General features: G+C 34.4%; 1 protein-coding gene across 1 annotated transcript; it reads left to right on the top strand.

Annotated features, from left to right (window-relative positions):
* Positions 1–2,320: 2,320 nt before the first annotated feature.
* LOC132277337 (probable sucrose-phosphate synthase 1) lies at positions 2,321–16,750 on the top strand. The gene is made up of 13 exons (XM_059779179.1): positions 2,321–2,656; positions 2,776–2,865; positions 4,091–4,335; positions 4,579–4,642; positions 4,791–5,489; positions 6,320–6,436; positions 6,603–6,734; positions 6,840–7,016; positions 13,635–13,688; positions 13,769–13,831; positions 13,935–14,861; positions 15,159–15,286; positions 16,097–16,750. The coding sequence occupies exons 1-13, from the start codon at positions 2,474–2,476 to the stop codon at positions 16,374–16,376; spliced, it is 3,159 nt and encodes a 1,052-aa protein (XP_059635162.1). The 5' UTR covers positions 2,321–2,473; the 3' UTR covers positions 16,377–16,750.
* The last annotated feature ends 1,333 nt before the right edge of the window (positions 16,751–18,083 follow it).

The raw sequence follows: 18,083 nt of genomic DNA, 5'->3' as shown, positions 1-18,083 counted from the left end.
TTTGTACTTAATTTCACTTTTGTAGGAAGCTTATTTTAGTTTTAGAATAGTTCTCAATCTTGGCCTCTTTTTCATCCTCATTGCCTAATTCATCATAATTAACCATACCAACAATTAGTTTGGCACTAACTTTAAATAATGTCATCTTCCACAAGCTCCAGTCATGTCTTTGCAAGTCAGTCCCCTTCGGTTTCTTTAACAACCATTTATTTTTGTCTTTGAGCTTGTGTTCTGACAATATTTTTTATTTTTATTTTTATGTTTTTTTTTAAGAAAATATTTTTAATCACTTGGCACCACTCACTTTAGGGTTAGGTAAAACCCTAAAAACTTATTTTTTTGTATTTTTAATTTTTTGGGATTGGGTTGGTCTAGCCATGGATAAAGAATGTTCCTTTCAATTTTCAAAAATCTATCAAGACATATTTAAGCAATTAAAGAATGTTCGGTTTGCCTTTTATTTTTCAGATGTTATCTTGTACCGAGTATGATTTAGACAATTTTTATGTGCAACCATCCTATTAGTCTTGTTATTTAAAAGCCTACATAGGTTGCAGTTGTGACTTCATTCATTCACAAAAAAAGAAAAGAAAAAAGGGTGTGACTTCATCACCAAATATATTAATTTTTTGAATCAAAGGACTATTGACACCTAACAGAGTCCTATTTTAAAACAGCACAATTATTATTTTACTAAAGAAAAATCTTATTCAATTCGTAGAACATTAATCATAAATAAAAAGCAAGACCACTTACGTATCCACGTGGCATGGCTAATCAATTGTCACAAGAATAGCTCGTTAAAGCCTATAAATGTAAATCACGTTTTAGCAAAGGACATTGTAAAAAGTCAAACTAATTCTTGTCTCTTGTCCCCGTTAAGAGATCTTTCGGCTCCTATGTACCTAATTACCCTCCTAGTGGTCTGAAAAAACACACTAGTAAAAAAATGTTTTACACAAGAAAATTGAAAACTGTCCAAAAGAGACAAAGGGGGCAAAAGTAGGGGTACTTTTGTCATAAAAGTGGGGTGGTAAAATCTCCCGGGAATATTATTAGGAATAATCCCATATATTCCCCACCCGATAATTGATAAAAAAACATATCATAAATAGCTAAGCACTCGCAGCATTATATAGTTTATGTGAACTCTCCAAATCCATGAAACACTTGGTCCTATAGTGTCCCACTACCTCCGTTGGAATGATCTGGCAGCGAGTATTATCCTCTTTATGTACTGCTGAGGGTACGAGTAGCTTCTTGGACGATTCACGAGATACTCTTCACATTTTTTGACCCAAAAAAACATAAAAATATCAAAATTAATTTACATAAATTCCCTGAACCATAAAGAATCTACGTATTATCTGTCCCCTCAAAATTTGTAAGCAATAATCACCATAAAATATCAACAATTTCGTGACACGTTCGTATGTCATTGAAACTTTTCTTAAGTTCCCAAATTCCCTTTAGGACAATTGCACAAAACTCTTCTATAATATATATATATATATATATATATATATATATATATTGCATAATTTTACAATATTTTGTACAAGGAATCCTAAAATCAATTAACAATTTCGTGACACGTTCGTATGTCATTGAAACTTTTCTTAAGTTCCCAAATTCCCTTTAGGGCAATTGCACAAAACTCTTCTATAATATATATATATATATATTTTGCATAATTTTACAATATTTTGTACAAGGAATCCTAAAATCAATTGAGTAATTTTTGAGACATTTAGCAGTTACTCAATTGGCTTTTCAATTCATTTTTTTTTTTTGTTAATTTTTGAAAATTAATTTTGCCTTTACAAACACAAAATCAGAACCTAAATTTAAAATTAAATAAAATTTAAATTAAAATTTCTCTTATTTCAAATCTAAACAAATTCTTTATAATTTAAGGGGCACGGAATTAAAAAATAAAAAAATGTTTTGAAGAAGATCATGAAATGAGCTTTTTAATGCAAAATTTCTTTTAATAAAAGTAAAATTTATTACTGGACCACATAATTCCACCCAATTACTAAATGACATGTAAACAAATAATCTCTCTAATAATTTATCACCAACGATTTTAAAATAATAATAATCATTATAATAATTTCTCACCAACGAGCTGCCCTAGACACAAATTTTTTTTAAAAAAATAAATAATTGAGACTCAATTAATATCCTTACAAAGTAAATACTGTAATTATTTCGAAATTGTAGTACCATCGGCTAATCAATTTTTTTTCCCATTGACGGCATTGCTAAAATGTTTTTACCGTTTTAAGCAACAAAGCTCCTATAACATCTGCACTTTATCTTCTCTCTCTCTCCGAATCTCTCTTTCTCTCTCTAAATTCTGAGTCTCAGTGTCCTTGTCGTATCGCCGAGCAAAACCAGAAAGATCCTCCCCTTCTTTATCTCTGAATACAGTTATACAAGTATATACATAGATACTTAGTGGTTTATAATGGCGGGAAATGATTGGATTAACAGTTACCTAGAGGCGATATTGGATGTGGGGCCAGGGCTCGACGATGCGAAGACGTCGTTGCTGCTGAGAGAGAGGGGGAGGTTCAGTCCCACTCGCTACTTCGTCGAGGAGGTCATCACCGGCTTCGATGAGACTGATCTGCATCGCTCCTGGGTTAAGGTATATCATATATATATATATATATATATATATATATATATAAGTTTCTCTGTCTAGAAATATATCGATTTGATTTTCTCTTTTGTACTTGATTCTGAAACTTCAATTATGTTTGGTAGGCTGCGGCGACGCGGAGTCCGCAGGAGAGGAATACGAGACTGGAGAATATGTGTTGGCGAATCTGGAATTTGGCTCGCCAGAAGAAACAGGTTCTTTTAGTATCACATCATACATACATAAGTCACTGTATATGTGTTTGTATGCATGAAGTACTGTAGTTTAGTTATTGGGATTTAGGTGTTTTTAAAAAAATAGGTTTTGCCATTATAGTTGAGAGCACAGATGTTTAATGTTCCACTGTGAATTTTAATTGTGCAAGTTTAGTGAATGATGGATTGTGTTCGATCTAGAAATTGAAACTTAACTGATTTCCAGAACAGGTTTGATGTTGATTGTTTGAGTTTATCAGTTTTTATTATATTATTCTAACCGGGGAAAAAAAGGAGGAGTTTTCCTTGTTTTGAATTTCACAAAGCATGGTCCTTTATTTAAGAAATTGTGGTTATTCTTTTTTCTTCGTGAATTGTCTTTCATGCTGGATGCATGTGGAAACTACACTCCACTTTCTGTCAGGTCTCTCTTATAGATATTTGTGAGAAGTATGAGAACACATATTTGCATAGAGTTATATATATCCAGCACATACACATTCTTAGTTGCAGGGCTTTGATGGTTTTATAATTGAACTTATCAACAAAAGAAATTACATTTGAGTTTTGGCTATTTTCCCTTCAATTTGTTTGTGCATAGGAAGGGCAGAGCATAAGCCAGAAGTGGTGGTCAAGTGGTGCTACCATTTGTCTAAAACCATCTTTTCTGTTACTTAGAAATTGTAATCCCAGCTTTGTCCTTTAATTTATGAATTTTTTTCTCATTTGATATTTAAAATGGTTTATGCAGTATAAAACAAGTGATGCTTCAGTTCTCGTTATCTTATTGTGATAACATCTCTGAACTTCTTCAATTTTTAATTTCATGCCATGATTGTAACTCATTGGGCAGAAATGATTTTATTTATCACCATTTTTTTCTTTTTCAAATGATATATATGTTTATATATATTCTGGTTTACCAAGTACGGATTTTACACTTCATTTGCGTCAAAATTTTCCTTTCTTTTTACTTGTCTGTCTATGTTTCTCTTTTTAGTTGTTATGCCTCTTACTTGAAATGCATTTAGCTTCTATAGACGGGGTTTGGTGGAATTATGTTAGATGTCTTCATATCTTGGATTGTTGCTTTATTGCAGAAGAAATTACCATCTCTGGTCTTTAGATTCTCCCAGTCTCAGTGTTAATATGTAAATACTTATTGAATTTTTATATATGCCATTTTCCAATCATTCAGTTATTTATTTATTCATTTATTATGCAGCTTGAGGGAGAGGAAGCTCAGAGGATGGCTAAACGCCGTCTTGAACGTGAAAGAGGCCGTAGAGAAGCAACTGCTGATATGTCTGAAGACTTGTCAGAGGGGGAGAAAGGAGATACAATTAGCGACATTTCGTCTCATGGTGGTGATAGCACCAGAGGCCGACTCCCCAGAATTAGCTCTGTTGATTTGATGGAAGCATGGGCTAATCAACAGAAGGGGAAAAAGCTATACATTGTATTAATAAGGCATGGACTGAACTCTAATACCTGAACTTTTTAAATATTGGAACATGTTGCAAATCAAGTATAAATACTGTTCGTAATTCATTCTTTTAATTTCTATATTCATTTGATGAGCTGTGGGGAAAACTCTCTAGTGATCTTAAAATGTTTGTAGTACTACAATTTCTGATATTGTGGTGTAAAGGACATTATTCCTCTGGTCTGCATTTATGTCTCTACTTATTATAAGAATTATTATTCTTGCAGCCTCCATGGTCTTATACGGGGTGAAAATATGGAGCTTGGTCGTGATTCAGATACTGGTGGTCAGGTAGATATTTTTGGTTGCAAGAGCTTTTTGATTCAAATGTCCTCCGTGTTGGTGATAAATTTTTAACAGTGTTATTTCTATAAACTAGTACTTTGTGTAGTTGCTTATGGGGAGAGCTGAATAATCTTTTCTCTCCCTTTTCTTTTAGGTTAAGTATGTTGTTGAACTTGCAAGGGCTTTAGGCTCAATGCCGGGAGTGTATCGGGTTGATTTACTGACTAGACAGGTGTCATCACCAGAAGTAGATTGGAGCTACGGTGAACCCACAGAGATGCTGCCTCCAAGAAATTCAGAAGGTTTGATGGATGATATGGGGGAGAGTAGTGGTTCTTACATCATTCGTATTCCATTTGGGCCAAAAGATAAATATATTCCAAAAGAACTTCTATGGCCTCACATCCCGGAATTTGTTGATGGCGCACTTAATCACATAATACAGATGTCCAAAGTTCTTGGTGAGCAAATTGGTGGTGGACATCCAGTCTGGCCTGTTGCCATACATGGGCATTATGCAGATGCAGGTGATGCCGCTGCTCTTCTATCTGGTGCTCTAAATGTACCTATGCTTTTCACTGGCCACTCACTTGGTCGGGATAAGCTGGAACAACTTCTGAGGCAAGGTCGAGAGTCAAGGGATGAAATAAATACAACATACAAAATAATGCGCCGGATAGAAGCTGAGGAATTATCTCTTGATGCATCGGAAGTTATCATAACTAGCACTAGACAGGAGATAGAGGAGCAGTGGCGTTTGTATGATGGTTTTGATCCAATATTAGAGCGTAAACTACGAGCTAGGATCAGGCGTAATGTGAGCTGTTACGGCAGGTTCATGCCCCGCATGGCTGTGAGTATCAGGATATCATTTTTAACATATTTTTGAAATGTTCAATTACTTTTGTTGATCAAAGTAGGGTTGTTAGAAACTGTAGTTAGAGCCTGGTTTCCTCTCAATCTTAGCTCACAGATTTTTGAGTCAGATAAAGGGCCCAGTCAGCTGTTCTTGAAGTCTAGTTTGTTTCTTTCTTTCTTCTTCTTCTTATTTCTCTTTAAAAAATGGTAAAGGATCCTAATTTGTTTGATTTTAATATTTTTGGTTGAAGTAAGGTAGTTTGAACTTAAAATGAAACTGATGAATCTCTTTGTCTAACTCAGATTCGAGTGTCTGATAACGAGATCCCAAAGCACACAAAGCTGCAATGAAACAAATTGCATGCTTTCTTGTTTTAATTTTTGCATGGTGAAAAAAAATAACTAAGAAACAATGACATTGTAACATGGATTTTAAGTATATTTATCTGATATAAAAATGAAATACATTGTTTTGCTAAGTACAGGCGCCAACATAGTATTTAATTGCTGTCTTTATTGCAAAGCATCTGAATAGAGGACATCTTTTATAATAAAAAATCCTGAAGTCTCGCATAAGTTATTGTTCTGTTTGGAATGATAAGGATTATCATATACACTAAATTTGGACTGAGGTTGGACTAGGAAAGAATTCTAGGCTGAGTTCATTTTCTTTGTTTCATTATAAGCTGGTGCTGGTTCTTACAATCCTGATCTAAAGTGCTCACATACATGCGCTTCCGATCATATCACGGTTGGCTGGGTTATGCATGCGAGTGCTTTGCTAATTCATTGAATTTTCTTTTATATCATCCATTCTACCTACAGGTAATTCCCCCTGGGATGGAGTTCAATCATATTGTTCCACATGATGGTGATATGGATGTTGAAACAGAAGAAAATGAGGATCACCCTGCTTCTCCAGACCCACCTATTTGGTCTGAGGTTCCAATTATTCTTTAATAAATTAATTTAATGTGTTACATGATTTGCCTCTGATAGCTAATCTGCAATGCTCCTTTCAGTTTTAATTAATTTAATTCCTGTTTTGATTTATCTAGGGATCTGTTATGAACTCATGCCAATATTGAGCATGATTGGTATTTTGCAGATAATGCGTTTTTTCACCAATCCACGCAAGCCAATGATACTTGCCCTTGCTAGACCTGATCCCAAGAAGAACCTCATGACTTTGGTTAAAGCATTTGGCGAATGTCGTCCATTAAGAGAGCTTGCTAATCTCGTATGTCCGAATCACCTACAACAGTTGTGAATACATCTCCTTAATTGTACAGAGCAGCTGAATTGGCTTTGTCATTGAGGTCCTTTTATCCTCTATATTTTGCAGACTTTGATCATGGGTAACCGAGATGGTATAGATGAAATGTCAAGCACTAGTTCTTCTGTTCTTCTCTCCATACTTAAGATGATCGATAAGTATGACCTCTATGGTCAAGTGGCATACCCTAAACACCATAAGCAGTCTGATGTTCCCGACATCTACCGTCTTGCTGCAAAGACAAAGGTACTCCTATTTTGTTTTTATACCATCCTAGATTAGATATGGTTCTATAATTTGAATTTTAACTAGGAATGAGATTTTTTTGAGGGACTGTTATTGATCCCCTTCCGTTTCCTGTGTTGTACATCTGATTACAGCTTTCCACACAGCCCATGCCAGTGTCATCTTATTGACTCACCCACCTTATGTTCCTCTTACTGTTTATTGCTTTGGCAAGCATGAAGTTTCTTTATGACGGGTGTGAAACTTGTACCCCGCTTTGATCTTATCGTTGTTGCTTGCGAATGGTTTTTTTGTTATGGAACAAGAATTGCTTTAAAATTATATGGTGTCGAGTTGAAACCAAGATGGGTTTTAATGAAATTCAAAAGGTTATAATGCTCATGCCCTTTTCTTTTGGAATTCTGTCTTCTTGTTAGTAACTATCAAAGACCGGAACTTAAGTTCGTTTGCATCTTGAGGTTGTAAATGCTAGTACTTGTGATATTTTTATTTAGAGTTATTATTATTATTATTATTTTGGTTTTCATCTTCATATTCTATTCCTGCTGCCAGGGAGTCTCTGATATTTTTTTTCCCTCAAATTGGTAATTAGTTAAATTAAAAGTGGATTCCTGGAGAACATAATTTGTTATTGAATTCATTGAAATATATCATATTAATTATTTCTTTTCAAGTATTCTGTAATTAATTCAGGCAACGACATCTTAAGGATCTTTTGTTTTTTGTTTTAGAGACATTTAATAATTAGTGATGTTCTTTTAGAATAGCATCAATATTGACATAAAAGACTAATAGAAATTCTCAAGTATTATGTAATGCCTTAATTATAAATGAGTGATAAAAGTGAAAATATTGTGCCAAGTTTTTTATTGTGGACAATCATCAAATCACTATTCGAGGATTGGCTACACAATCTTATTTCACCATTCCACTATATCTAAGGCCGAGAAAATCAATCAAAGATTTCCTTGCTATTTTAACCCATTTCAGTCTTGTCCTTCTGTTTCCCTAGTATTACAATCAATATAAACCATATCACTCTTATTTATTGGTGCACTTATTGGTCTTTGTTTTCACTTTCCTGCACATGGTCAGATCTTCTTAACAGATTTTCTCTTATTTAATTGTTAATGGTTGTACAACTCCTTGTCAATTTTATCATTTCTCAACTTCCGCACATCCATCTCATAACATTTGTATTTCAACCATGCTTATTGTAACAATATCTTTTTTCTTAGCCTTTCAACATTCTTTGCCATTCAACATTCTTTGCTATGAATAACTGTTTTATAGAAGAATTATCATTTAATTTTAGATGTTTTTTTCCCCTTTTCCGATAAGGAATTATTAAGATTTATGTTGGGGCCAACACACTTCCATGTTTATCTTTTAAACAATTTGTCCAACACCTATGCATGTAAGCTGTACTTGAACCTGAATGCTTTAGTGAAAAATAGTCGCACACTACAAGAGACCCATTACTTACCTTGTGCATTTGCCATGCAGCTTAAGTTAATTTCATCATGCATACAGCAATTCTAACAAGGAAAATTGAGACGCTAACTGGAAACCTCAAAGTATGACTTGAACGAACACTTAATTGCAAGAGTGAAATTAGGGTGGTTCATATAATCTGATCGAACAAGTTGTACAGTGTGATGCATTAGAGCTTTTGATGCTTCTGCTTCACTAGCTGGATGGAAAATGTTGACCATGTTGGCAACTAAATTCTCTAAAAAAATCTTAGTCCTGAGAAATAGGGTGGTCGAACTATGTATAATAAGTTCTCACTCTCTCCCTCCCCCATGTGCATTTTCTTTTGTATGTGGATAGAAAGAGACAAGACTGACTTCGTCATAGAATGGAGTGCGAGCAAGCAGATGTAATAGCAAGGAGTGAACCAAGGACCTTCCAGTTTCAAAGCTTTGGTACCAGGCTTGAGAGAGAGATAGAGTCGCTCTTCTATTTATTTATCGCTACTAAAAAATATGCAAACATACAAAATATCCCTCCACTCATAAAATCTACCATATAACTTTCTTAACAGCATTTTGAGATGAGCTAATATTTCCTTGATGTATTAGAGTTCACCATTGATTATGACGTTGAAATGGAAGACACCATTTCTTTTGCTGTTTTAAGGTGAGGGAAATTTTCATTCTTAATATGATAACACTATAGCTTAACTCAACATAATGCAGCTTATCTTAACCACTTCTGATAGGTTACGAGATTCTTATTTATGCCATTTTGCTCTTAACATTATATCTTCCAGTTAGTCTTTATATATTTTTTTTGAAAATATGGAGCTTTACATGGTAGTAATTTTTCTAGGTTAACATCAACAAATTTATTTGTACTTTGTCTTGGCTAGGCCTCACAATTGAATTGTATTGTAATGCATATCTTGAACTAGAAAGACTAACTGCAATATGAAAGGATTTAATGGAAGTTATATACGTCCGTGGACCTGCAATGACACTTTCTTTTGGTATGCTTGGTACCTGCAACATCAATGAATTAAACTAGGAAGAACTAGGCTATATTGTTCAGGAAGGAGACATTGGGAAGATAGCTAACTAGGCTATATTGTACAGAAAGGAGACATAAGGAAGAAAGCTTTGTAGAAAAAGAGTTGCATGTCTGAAACTTATAATCAGGAGTGCAACAGCTTTAGTGAAGTTGAAGTTATAAGTTTAGGGAAGACAGTAAGGTAAGTTCCAGGATTATGGAGAAGTGATCCAAGGGATTGCTAATCAAGATTTAAGATGTCATAGTAAAAATATATTGGGAAAGAGGATGTTGATTGCATGTAACAATACAAGGGTGCAGAGATGCAAGTTAAACGGTTGGGTGTGAAGAAACATCAGAGTGGCTTCTATTAAAATGTTGGTGTGGGTGCTACTATCTCTGACGCTTGAAAATGTTTCATTTTTGAGAAAAGATATGACTATTATTCTAATTAAAAGAATAAATAATTTGAATCTTGATAGATCATAGTTTAAGTTCTTTATGAATTATGATCTTATGGAAATTTGTTGTGATAGAAGTCAAGGTACCAAAGAATGGTCAAAGAAGTAAGAATCGGCTTAATATCCAATATGCGGTGATAAAAATCATGGAACTAAAAAATTGTCAAAGTAAGAATTGGTAATAGAAAAATGGTCAAAGAAGCTGAAGTAGAACACTCGAAAGGAAGGTCTAGAGAAGTCTTTACATGCACAGCACAACACAAGGGAGTATATACATGATACCTATTTGATTACAAGGGTTAGTTCTTATTTTTCTGGTGCTGTCAGTTACATGAGTCTTTGCAGTAGTCTTGGATTTAACTGATAATTTAAACCTAATGATGCCGCCTTACTAGGAGGCAGGAGAGGATGATCAAATTTCATTTGTATGAAGAATGAAAAAAAAAAAAAAAAAAAAGGAAGGGCAAAGCCGGTGCACAAGACTCCCGTTGCTGTGGGGTTTGGGGAGGATCATATATACACAGCCTTACCTCCGCATGCGGAGAGGCTGTTTCCTTGTTTCGAACCTGTGAGTCACAATGAGTAATGTTACCGTTGCACCAATAGGGTTTTGTTATTCAATGTTAGCCTTAATTAGCTTTACAACCAAACATAAACATAAATCAGAACAAAGATGTTGAATTTGAAAGATGCGGAATCAAAGGATTTTCCTTATTTGGCCTGTCCTGTTCCTTCTTTTACTCTTAGCCTTTATATTGTAGGATAGCATCCTCTTGATTTTGGTTACATCACCTACTTTGATTATGTAAAAACATTCTTCATAACATGTGGGGAATTTTGACATATTAGTTGTGAAGGTTTACGGTGTGATTTTTGCTTTGGAGAAGAGTATCTTAGCACGAAAATTGCATGGCTTATGGAATCGTCATGGCTATATGTTGTAATTACATTCTTTTTATGAATTTTAAAGGTAGGATCTTTGAATAATAATTACATGGTGATGAAAAGGGAAATTTTTTTAAGATGGTTGAGCTATTGTGACATAAAAGGAATTTATTATGCCAGATAGACGGAGGAAATTGCTGAAGTATGGAAAGGCGGTGTATATGGAAGAGGTTGTGAACTTCTGGTTTTTGTGCACTTTGGGTGCTGTAACAGTTAATGTTCATATCTCTCACTATTATTGAAGATTTGGATTCCTTGTACTGGGCAGTAACAGGGGAGGGTCAGCTCAATATAATTTGAGGCCTTAGGCAAAAAATATGAAAGTAGTCTTTTAATATGCACTGTAATAGATTGATATCAAATAATAGTTAATATTGTTTATTTAAAAAAATTTTGAGATGCAAAGTTACTAAATAGATTCTTGTATTCAAGTTTTGCTAAATTATCTTTTTTCCAATGATCTTTTTCTTTATTAATTTGTTCTTAGATGCTTTTATCAATTCTTATTCTTTAGCAACCTTGCTTCTAAATCTACCCGTGTGTTCATCTTAGTAATATGCGCATTAGTTGTCTTGTGATTTTTAAGCTTAGCACTAAGAATTTTACAATATCTAGTGCCATCATTAGCTAATTGGCTTGTGTCATACTTTGAATTAAACAACTTGCAACAAAAACAAAATACTCTTATCTAAATGAGCCATTTTCTATAGTGCTTCTCTCGATTTGGTAATTTTCTAACATAATATGTAACGGAAAAATGCCTAGACTTTTCATCTTTAGAAATATTGAAATCATTATATCTAGTTGGACCATTTTCTACTAAATAATCTCTTAATTTTATTTAAGTATTTTTCCATTGTCTAGGATCATAGATATTTGTGGGAATAGAGTATATGAAGTTTTCTTAAGATCTTCAATTTTCTTACTTGTTTCACTTTCTTCCAATATTTTATTTTTTATGTTCTTACCATACAATTTGATTATCAATATGAATCAAGCCACTAATATCTTTTTCTTTCACTATGTATAATTAACTAATTCTTTTAGATGACTTGGTTGTTCATTTGTTGAATTTTCACCTAAATTTTTTGGTTATGTTTTGATTATTAGTTGTAACAAATTTATCATTAGCTCCTTTTTGAGATTGAATTAGTTTTTCTATTCTTCTCTTCTTTTAAATTTTTAATACCTGGATTCATATTTTCTAGTAGACATATTCAATAATATAAATAAAAATGGTCACAACTCACAAGCAAAATATACAATTTTATGATAACAAAAAATAATATGGTTACAAACTAATTTAAGTTAAAGAACATTAGAACATGATGTTAAAAATATCCGGTCCAATCCTCCAACGAATTCTTCAATCCTTTTGTTTCTATTTTGTAACAAATTCTACCTTCAAAATCTTTGAAGATTCCCAAAATACCGAAATATGTGAGAATAAAATTGAGTTCAGATGGAGGAGTGAGATTGTAATGAGTGGAGAAAAGAAAAAATGTTGTAATGAGAGAGGAGGGAGATGGAGAGACTTTGAGTCTGTAATGAGTGAAGGATAGAAAAAACGTTGTAATAAGAGATGAGGGAAAAAAACATGAGGAATAGGGGAAAAAAAAAAAGAAGACAAAAGTTAATGGGAGAAGATGGAAAGTTGTACAAATCCCCGCAATTATGGTTAGATATATGTTCAAATTAATTCAATAATAATTAAACAAAAAAGAAAACGTGGAATGAGGAGAGGAGAAAAAAAAAAAAGGAGGTCAGATAAGGATGGAAATTAGGAGTTTTGATTGAAAGTGTAATTAAAAGTTTTAGAATGAATTAAATTCTTTTGGGCCCCACTATTAAATCTCTCTATTGGTTGGGGTCTAATATAAGGAAATAAAAATTTTAGGGAGGTAATAATATAAGGTAATAAATTTATGGGGCTCTACCAATGCTGCAGCCGGAGTCCTGGCAACCCTCCTCCTCGGTCCTTGTGCCATGTAAGTACTATTTTCATTTAAAAGGGCTTATAATCCTGATATTTAGCTAGAGACGTTAAACACTAGTCCTTCGTAGATACAAAAACATCGGGCTTCAATTCTTATTTCCATAGCCGCTGAGTTTGCCCAATTTAGAGTTTCGAGTAAAAAGTTATGCCCAAAATACTGAAGCCTTCTATTGGCTGGGGCATTAGGCCGCCTAAGTCGCCCAAGGCTATAACAGCCCTGGGCAGTAAGGAAGGATTTGGCTAGCTCTAGTTGAGATGTTCTAAAGCAAGCATTTAAATCTTGTGGCCCTTGCATCAAGTGTTCTATAAGTTGTGGAGCTTGAGATTTTGTGGGCTTGCATTAGATTTACTATTCAGTTGTGTTTTCTTTTTTATTTTGTTTTTATAATGCTGGTATGCTGGAAATGTTTCTACCTTTGTTACTTGGGCTACTGGGATTTTCTCTTATTGTAGCATGTAATATCATAAAAATAGTTGTTGTCAAATTTTGTAATGTAGACTAAATAATATGCTCTCTCTGGATATTCAGTTATCTACTCCCATTATCCCAAACTGACCAGCCTCTATGAGAAAGTCATAATGACTTGTTAAGACTAGTTTCTCTAATATTACTTGCGCTGCTTGGCCTCTGTGTGTGCGTGCGCGTGTCATGTGAATAAGAGTTCTGTATTGTTAGAGTTCTTATTCTGTCCACTTTTTTGGCAGGGTGTTTTCATTAATCCAGCTTTCATTGAGCCGTTTGGGCTTACTCTGATTGAGGTGCTCTTCTTATACTTGTGATGCCCTTACCTTATGTTATTTTCATTATAGAACCAGTATAACTTCTTTTGGTTGAACAGGCAGCAGCTCGTGGTTTACCTATTGTTGCCACAAAAAATGGAGGTCCTGTTGATATACATCGGGTTTGTCAACTTTCTTAGTTCTCCTTTATTGATCTGGAGGATTCTATAGACCATCTAATGAAGTTGTGTTATATCTATTAAATTGATTATATAATTGTTGCAGGTACTTGACAATGGTCTCCTTGTTGATCCCCATGATCAACAATCTATTGCCACTGCTCTTTTAAAGCTGGTTGCAGATAAGCAACTTTGGGCAAAGTGCCGGCAGAATGGATTGAAAAATATTCATCTCTTTTCATGGCCAGAACATTGTAAATCTTACTTATCTCGAATAGCGAGTTGCAAACCCAGGCAGCCACGCTGGCAAAGAAGTGATGATGATGATGATAATTCAGAATCAGATTCACCAAGTGATTCCTTGAGAGATATATCTTTAAACTTGAAGTTTTCAATGGATGGCGAAAAAAATGAAGGTGGCGGAAACTTTGATAATTCTTTAGAATCTGAAGATAGGAAAACTAAGTTAGAGAATGCTGTTTTGTCATGGTCAAAGGGTGTCATGAAAGGCGCACAAAAGGCTGGATTTACAGAGAAAGCAGACCAGAGTGCCAGTGCTGGTAAATTCCCAGCATTGAGGAGGAGGAAAAATATGTTTGTAATTGCTGTGGATTATGATTCTATATCAGATCTTTTTGGAATTGCAAAAAAGATATTTGAGGCTGTAGAGAAGGAAAGGACTGAAGGCTCAGTTGGGTTCATATTGGCAACGTCCTTTACACTGTCTGAAGTACATTCTTTTCTTATTTCAGGGGGCCTGAGCCCTACTGATTTTGATGCTTTTATCTGCAATAGTGGTAGTGATCTCTACTATTCATCTCTTAATTCAGAGGACAGCCCCTTTGTAGTAGACTTATATTACCATTCACACATTGAATACCGCTGGGGTGGAGAAGGGTTGAGGAAGACTTTGGTTCGTTGGGCTGCTTCAATTACTGATAAGAAGGGAGAAAATGAAGAACAAATTGTAACTGAAGATGAAAAGATTTTGACCAACTATTGCTATGCATTTAAAGTGCGCAAGCCAGGAATGGTAATTCTTCATCTGCAAATAAAATTTAATTGAATGAACCAAAGGCAGTGTAGCCTAATGGTACTTCCTCACCTTCCATGGGGGCATTCTGGGCGTTTCTTGCCAATGAAAAAAAAAATAAAAAATTTGAATGACATATTATTTTAGTTATCTGATTGATCAAATTGGATATGGATTTGGTACTTCAGAAAATGTTATGCCACGTATATTAATTTTATCTTCACACGTATAGCGGGTAATCAAGTTTTGTAGTTGACTACGTTTATATCATGAGTTATCATTCTTTTGTCTTGATAGGTTACCCCTGTTAAGGAACTTCGAAAGTTAATGAGAATTCAGGCTTTGCGTTCTCATGCTATTTATTGCCGATACGGGAGTAAAATTAATGTAATTCCAGTATTGGCATCTCGTTCCCAAGCCCTCAGGTAATAAACTCTATTTCGTTTTAATGTTGCAATAATTTCATTTTGAACTTTTGGCCTTCTTGTTGTGGTTGTGTCAATATATATATATATATATAAAATTGTGATTCTTGAAACATCATCACATCAACTTCTCTTATTATCTTTGAAATACAGTGGAAATAATAATAATAAAGTCCTACTAATATAATATACATTGTGCACATGACTTTTTGGTCAACTAGTCCACCAGAGTCCATAAGGTTTAGGTGTAGATAACTCAAACTACAATTGCAATAAAAATAAATGAATATATACAGATTTTATCTTACAGCTTTATCATTGTCATTGTATTTTACCAGCACTTGAGTTCTCCGAGAGGCATTTTTATTTTTTCATCATGAATTATGATTATGGATTCAGGTTAGAAAATTTTCTTAAAAAATTTGTGGTTCAGATGTCAAAAATCATGTGATTGGACGATTACCTTTGGTGCTATACACCAATTGTTTTTGGTCCAGCCCATGGTACACGTGCAGCAACACTGATACAGTTTTCTGCCGTTGGAGAATCGAGGCAATGGACTTCTGGCACAAATTTTTTTTTTTTTCTGTTTTCATTTCCCTCCATTGATCAGCCACAAATACAATGAATGGCTGGGACACATTGTAATTGGCCATTGTCCTCATCAGAGTCCTTAGCTTAATTATGAGAACTTCTCTATTTGATATTGTTACCCTCCATGTTGCTGTTGACAAGCATAGTTTTTTTTGTAACAAACTGGTCTTTTCTTTAAACTCCTTTTAACACATTGAAAATGGCATTTCCCATCAGGTACCTGTATCTTCGTTGGGGTGTAGACCTGTTAAAGATGGTGGTCTTTGTGGGAGAGACTGGGGATACTGATTATGAAGGATTGCTTGGTGGCTTGCACAAATCTGTAATATTGAAGGGAGTTTGTACCAGTGGTAGCAATCAACTTCATGCTAACAGAAACTACCCCCTCTCAGATGTTGTGCCATTTGACAGCCCCAGCATTGCTCAGACAACGGAAGAATGCAGTGCTGCCGATATCCGGGCTTCATTGGAGAAACTAGGGATTCTCAAGGGCTAGAAGTTGCATTCGGGTCCTTGTATGTGGCTAGTGTGACTCAAAAGAATCTCTTTCTGGTTGTCCTTGGTACTTGGTGGTTGTTGCGTTGAGACCTGGAATTTCATGAAACACACTGCTACAATTTTGGAGCCTTGTCCCTTGAAGCTGGTTTGTGGTTTTAATTATTTGTTTATGAAACTTCAAAAGTAATATCCAATTTTTGCGTCTCTTCCCTTCAGAAGTCAATCGTTTGTTGAATCCAGTGGTGTATGAGTGAGTTCTTTATAGAAGCCAGCTTATATTGTATAGCTGTTGTAATGGTTTATGTATCATGGAACTTCTTTTATCATGCTGGTTGAAGTAATAATAAGTGGTTTCGTTTTCTTCTCGCTTAAGAGGATCTATTTTTAATTCTACAGAGATGAAATACAGATACTTAAGATGATGGATGAGTGGAGGTAGAGAGGTGATAATGGTCAGTCATTTAGATGGTGGATGGTTATTTAAATGATGTGAGAGGGGTGATGGTGGCCAGTGGGTATCTCATCACATGATATCATATAATGGGTTTTATTATCACACTCATATAAATTAAATTTGGTAATTACAGAATTCATAAATATTATAAAGACAATATTTAAGCTTATAAAAGACATAATTTTGTTTCAAATACCTCCCTATTGGGCTGAAATTCATTTAATTTAAAGTATCAAAGCCCTAGCTTTGCTTCCTTAGAAATTGAAAATTTTGATCTCGTTAAAACGCAAGATTATCAGACCTATATATTAAAATATGTATCATATAGAAAATAGCTGGGCTAGAGTCACTTAATTCACTGGGGAATGAGATGTTTCAATAGAATACCATAACAAGAAAGGATTTGTAACCTAAACTAAACCCAATTACAAAATTCCAATAAGTTTCAATGAAAATTAGTTGTGTTATGCATGCCAAAGAAACACTCCCTTTTCTTTTTCAAATGAATTAGCTGTCCAACTGAATTCATATTTGTCATTTTCAAAAGAAAACACATACTTGAACGAAATATGATGCTCCCCCCATCAACCGACAAAGTCATGTTATTTATCATCTTCCGTACTATCAATATTATGGACAATAATTGGCATATAAACCTGATAAAATGTCATCATAATATGTAAATATCAATGATGCATTTTTCAAACAAAACTTGTCAAGTGCGGAGCCAAATGCTCCAAATATTAAGCTCAAAAGCAGTCCGATGAATGATTAGAGTGGGGCCCATGTTTGAGTCCCTCTCCAAATATTCATTAACAAGCAACATCGGACTCCCCATTTCATGAATTTTATTCGAAAAGATGATCAATGGTCTTATGAAAACATGCACCAAATGGCATTCAGACTCCACAAAATGGAGAAAATTTAATAAGCATGGACTCATCACCCAACCAGGAGAAAATAAATAATATGATGGTTTCCATTAGGTCATACCTAGTGTCTTTATTGGCAACGGTCATACACTATGGAGAAAAGATCATGGTGGTGGAAGTCAAACATAAGATATTGAAGGGATCATCCAAACAAACTCCAAACAATTAACTCACTAGCCATAAAATACCTAATAGACAACCATTACTGACATCCTTTAAAGAGCCTATTGATGGGCATCATGTTCATGTGGTCCTAAGGGCGCTATGAGTTGGGGACTCATTAGCATCAAAAGGACATATATGATGCTCTCATCTTTTT

This window comes from Cornus florida, unplaced genomic scaffold (genome assembly GCF_030987335.1).
Source record: "Cornus florida cultivar Cherokee Brave unplaced genomic scaffold, ASM3098733v1 CherokeeBrave_3.0.0_Hap2_Chr10, whole genome shotgun sequence".
Classification (NCBI taxonomy): domain Eukaryota; kingdom Viridiplantae; phylum Streptophyta; class Magnoliopsida; order Cornales; family Cornaceae; genus Cornus; species Cornus florida.
Note: the sequence above shows the minus strand (reverse complement) of the source record. Positions and strands in the feature narration are given on the sequence as shown.

Bases quoted from the DNA above. Each gene is read 5' to 3' on its own strand.
- LOC132277337 (XM_059779179.1), top strand. From the start codon at position 2,474: ATGGCGGGAAATGATTGGATTAACAGTTACCTAGAGGCGATATTGGAT. The intron at 13,689-13,768 runs GTGCTCTTCTTA...TTGGTTGAACAG, and splicing joins TTGGGCTTACTCTGATTGAG to GCAGCAGCTCGTGGTTTACC. The intron at 13,832-13,934 runs GTTTGTCAACTT...TAATTGTTGCAG, and splicing joins GTCCTGTTGATATACATCGG to GTACTTGACAATGGTCTCCT.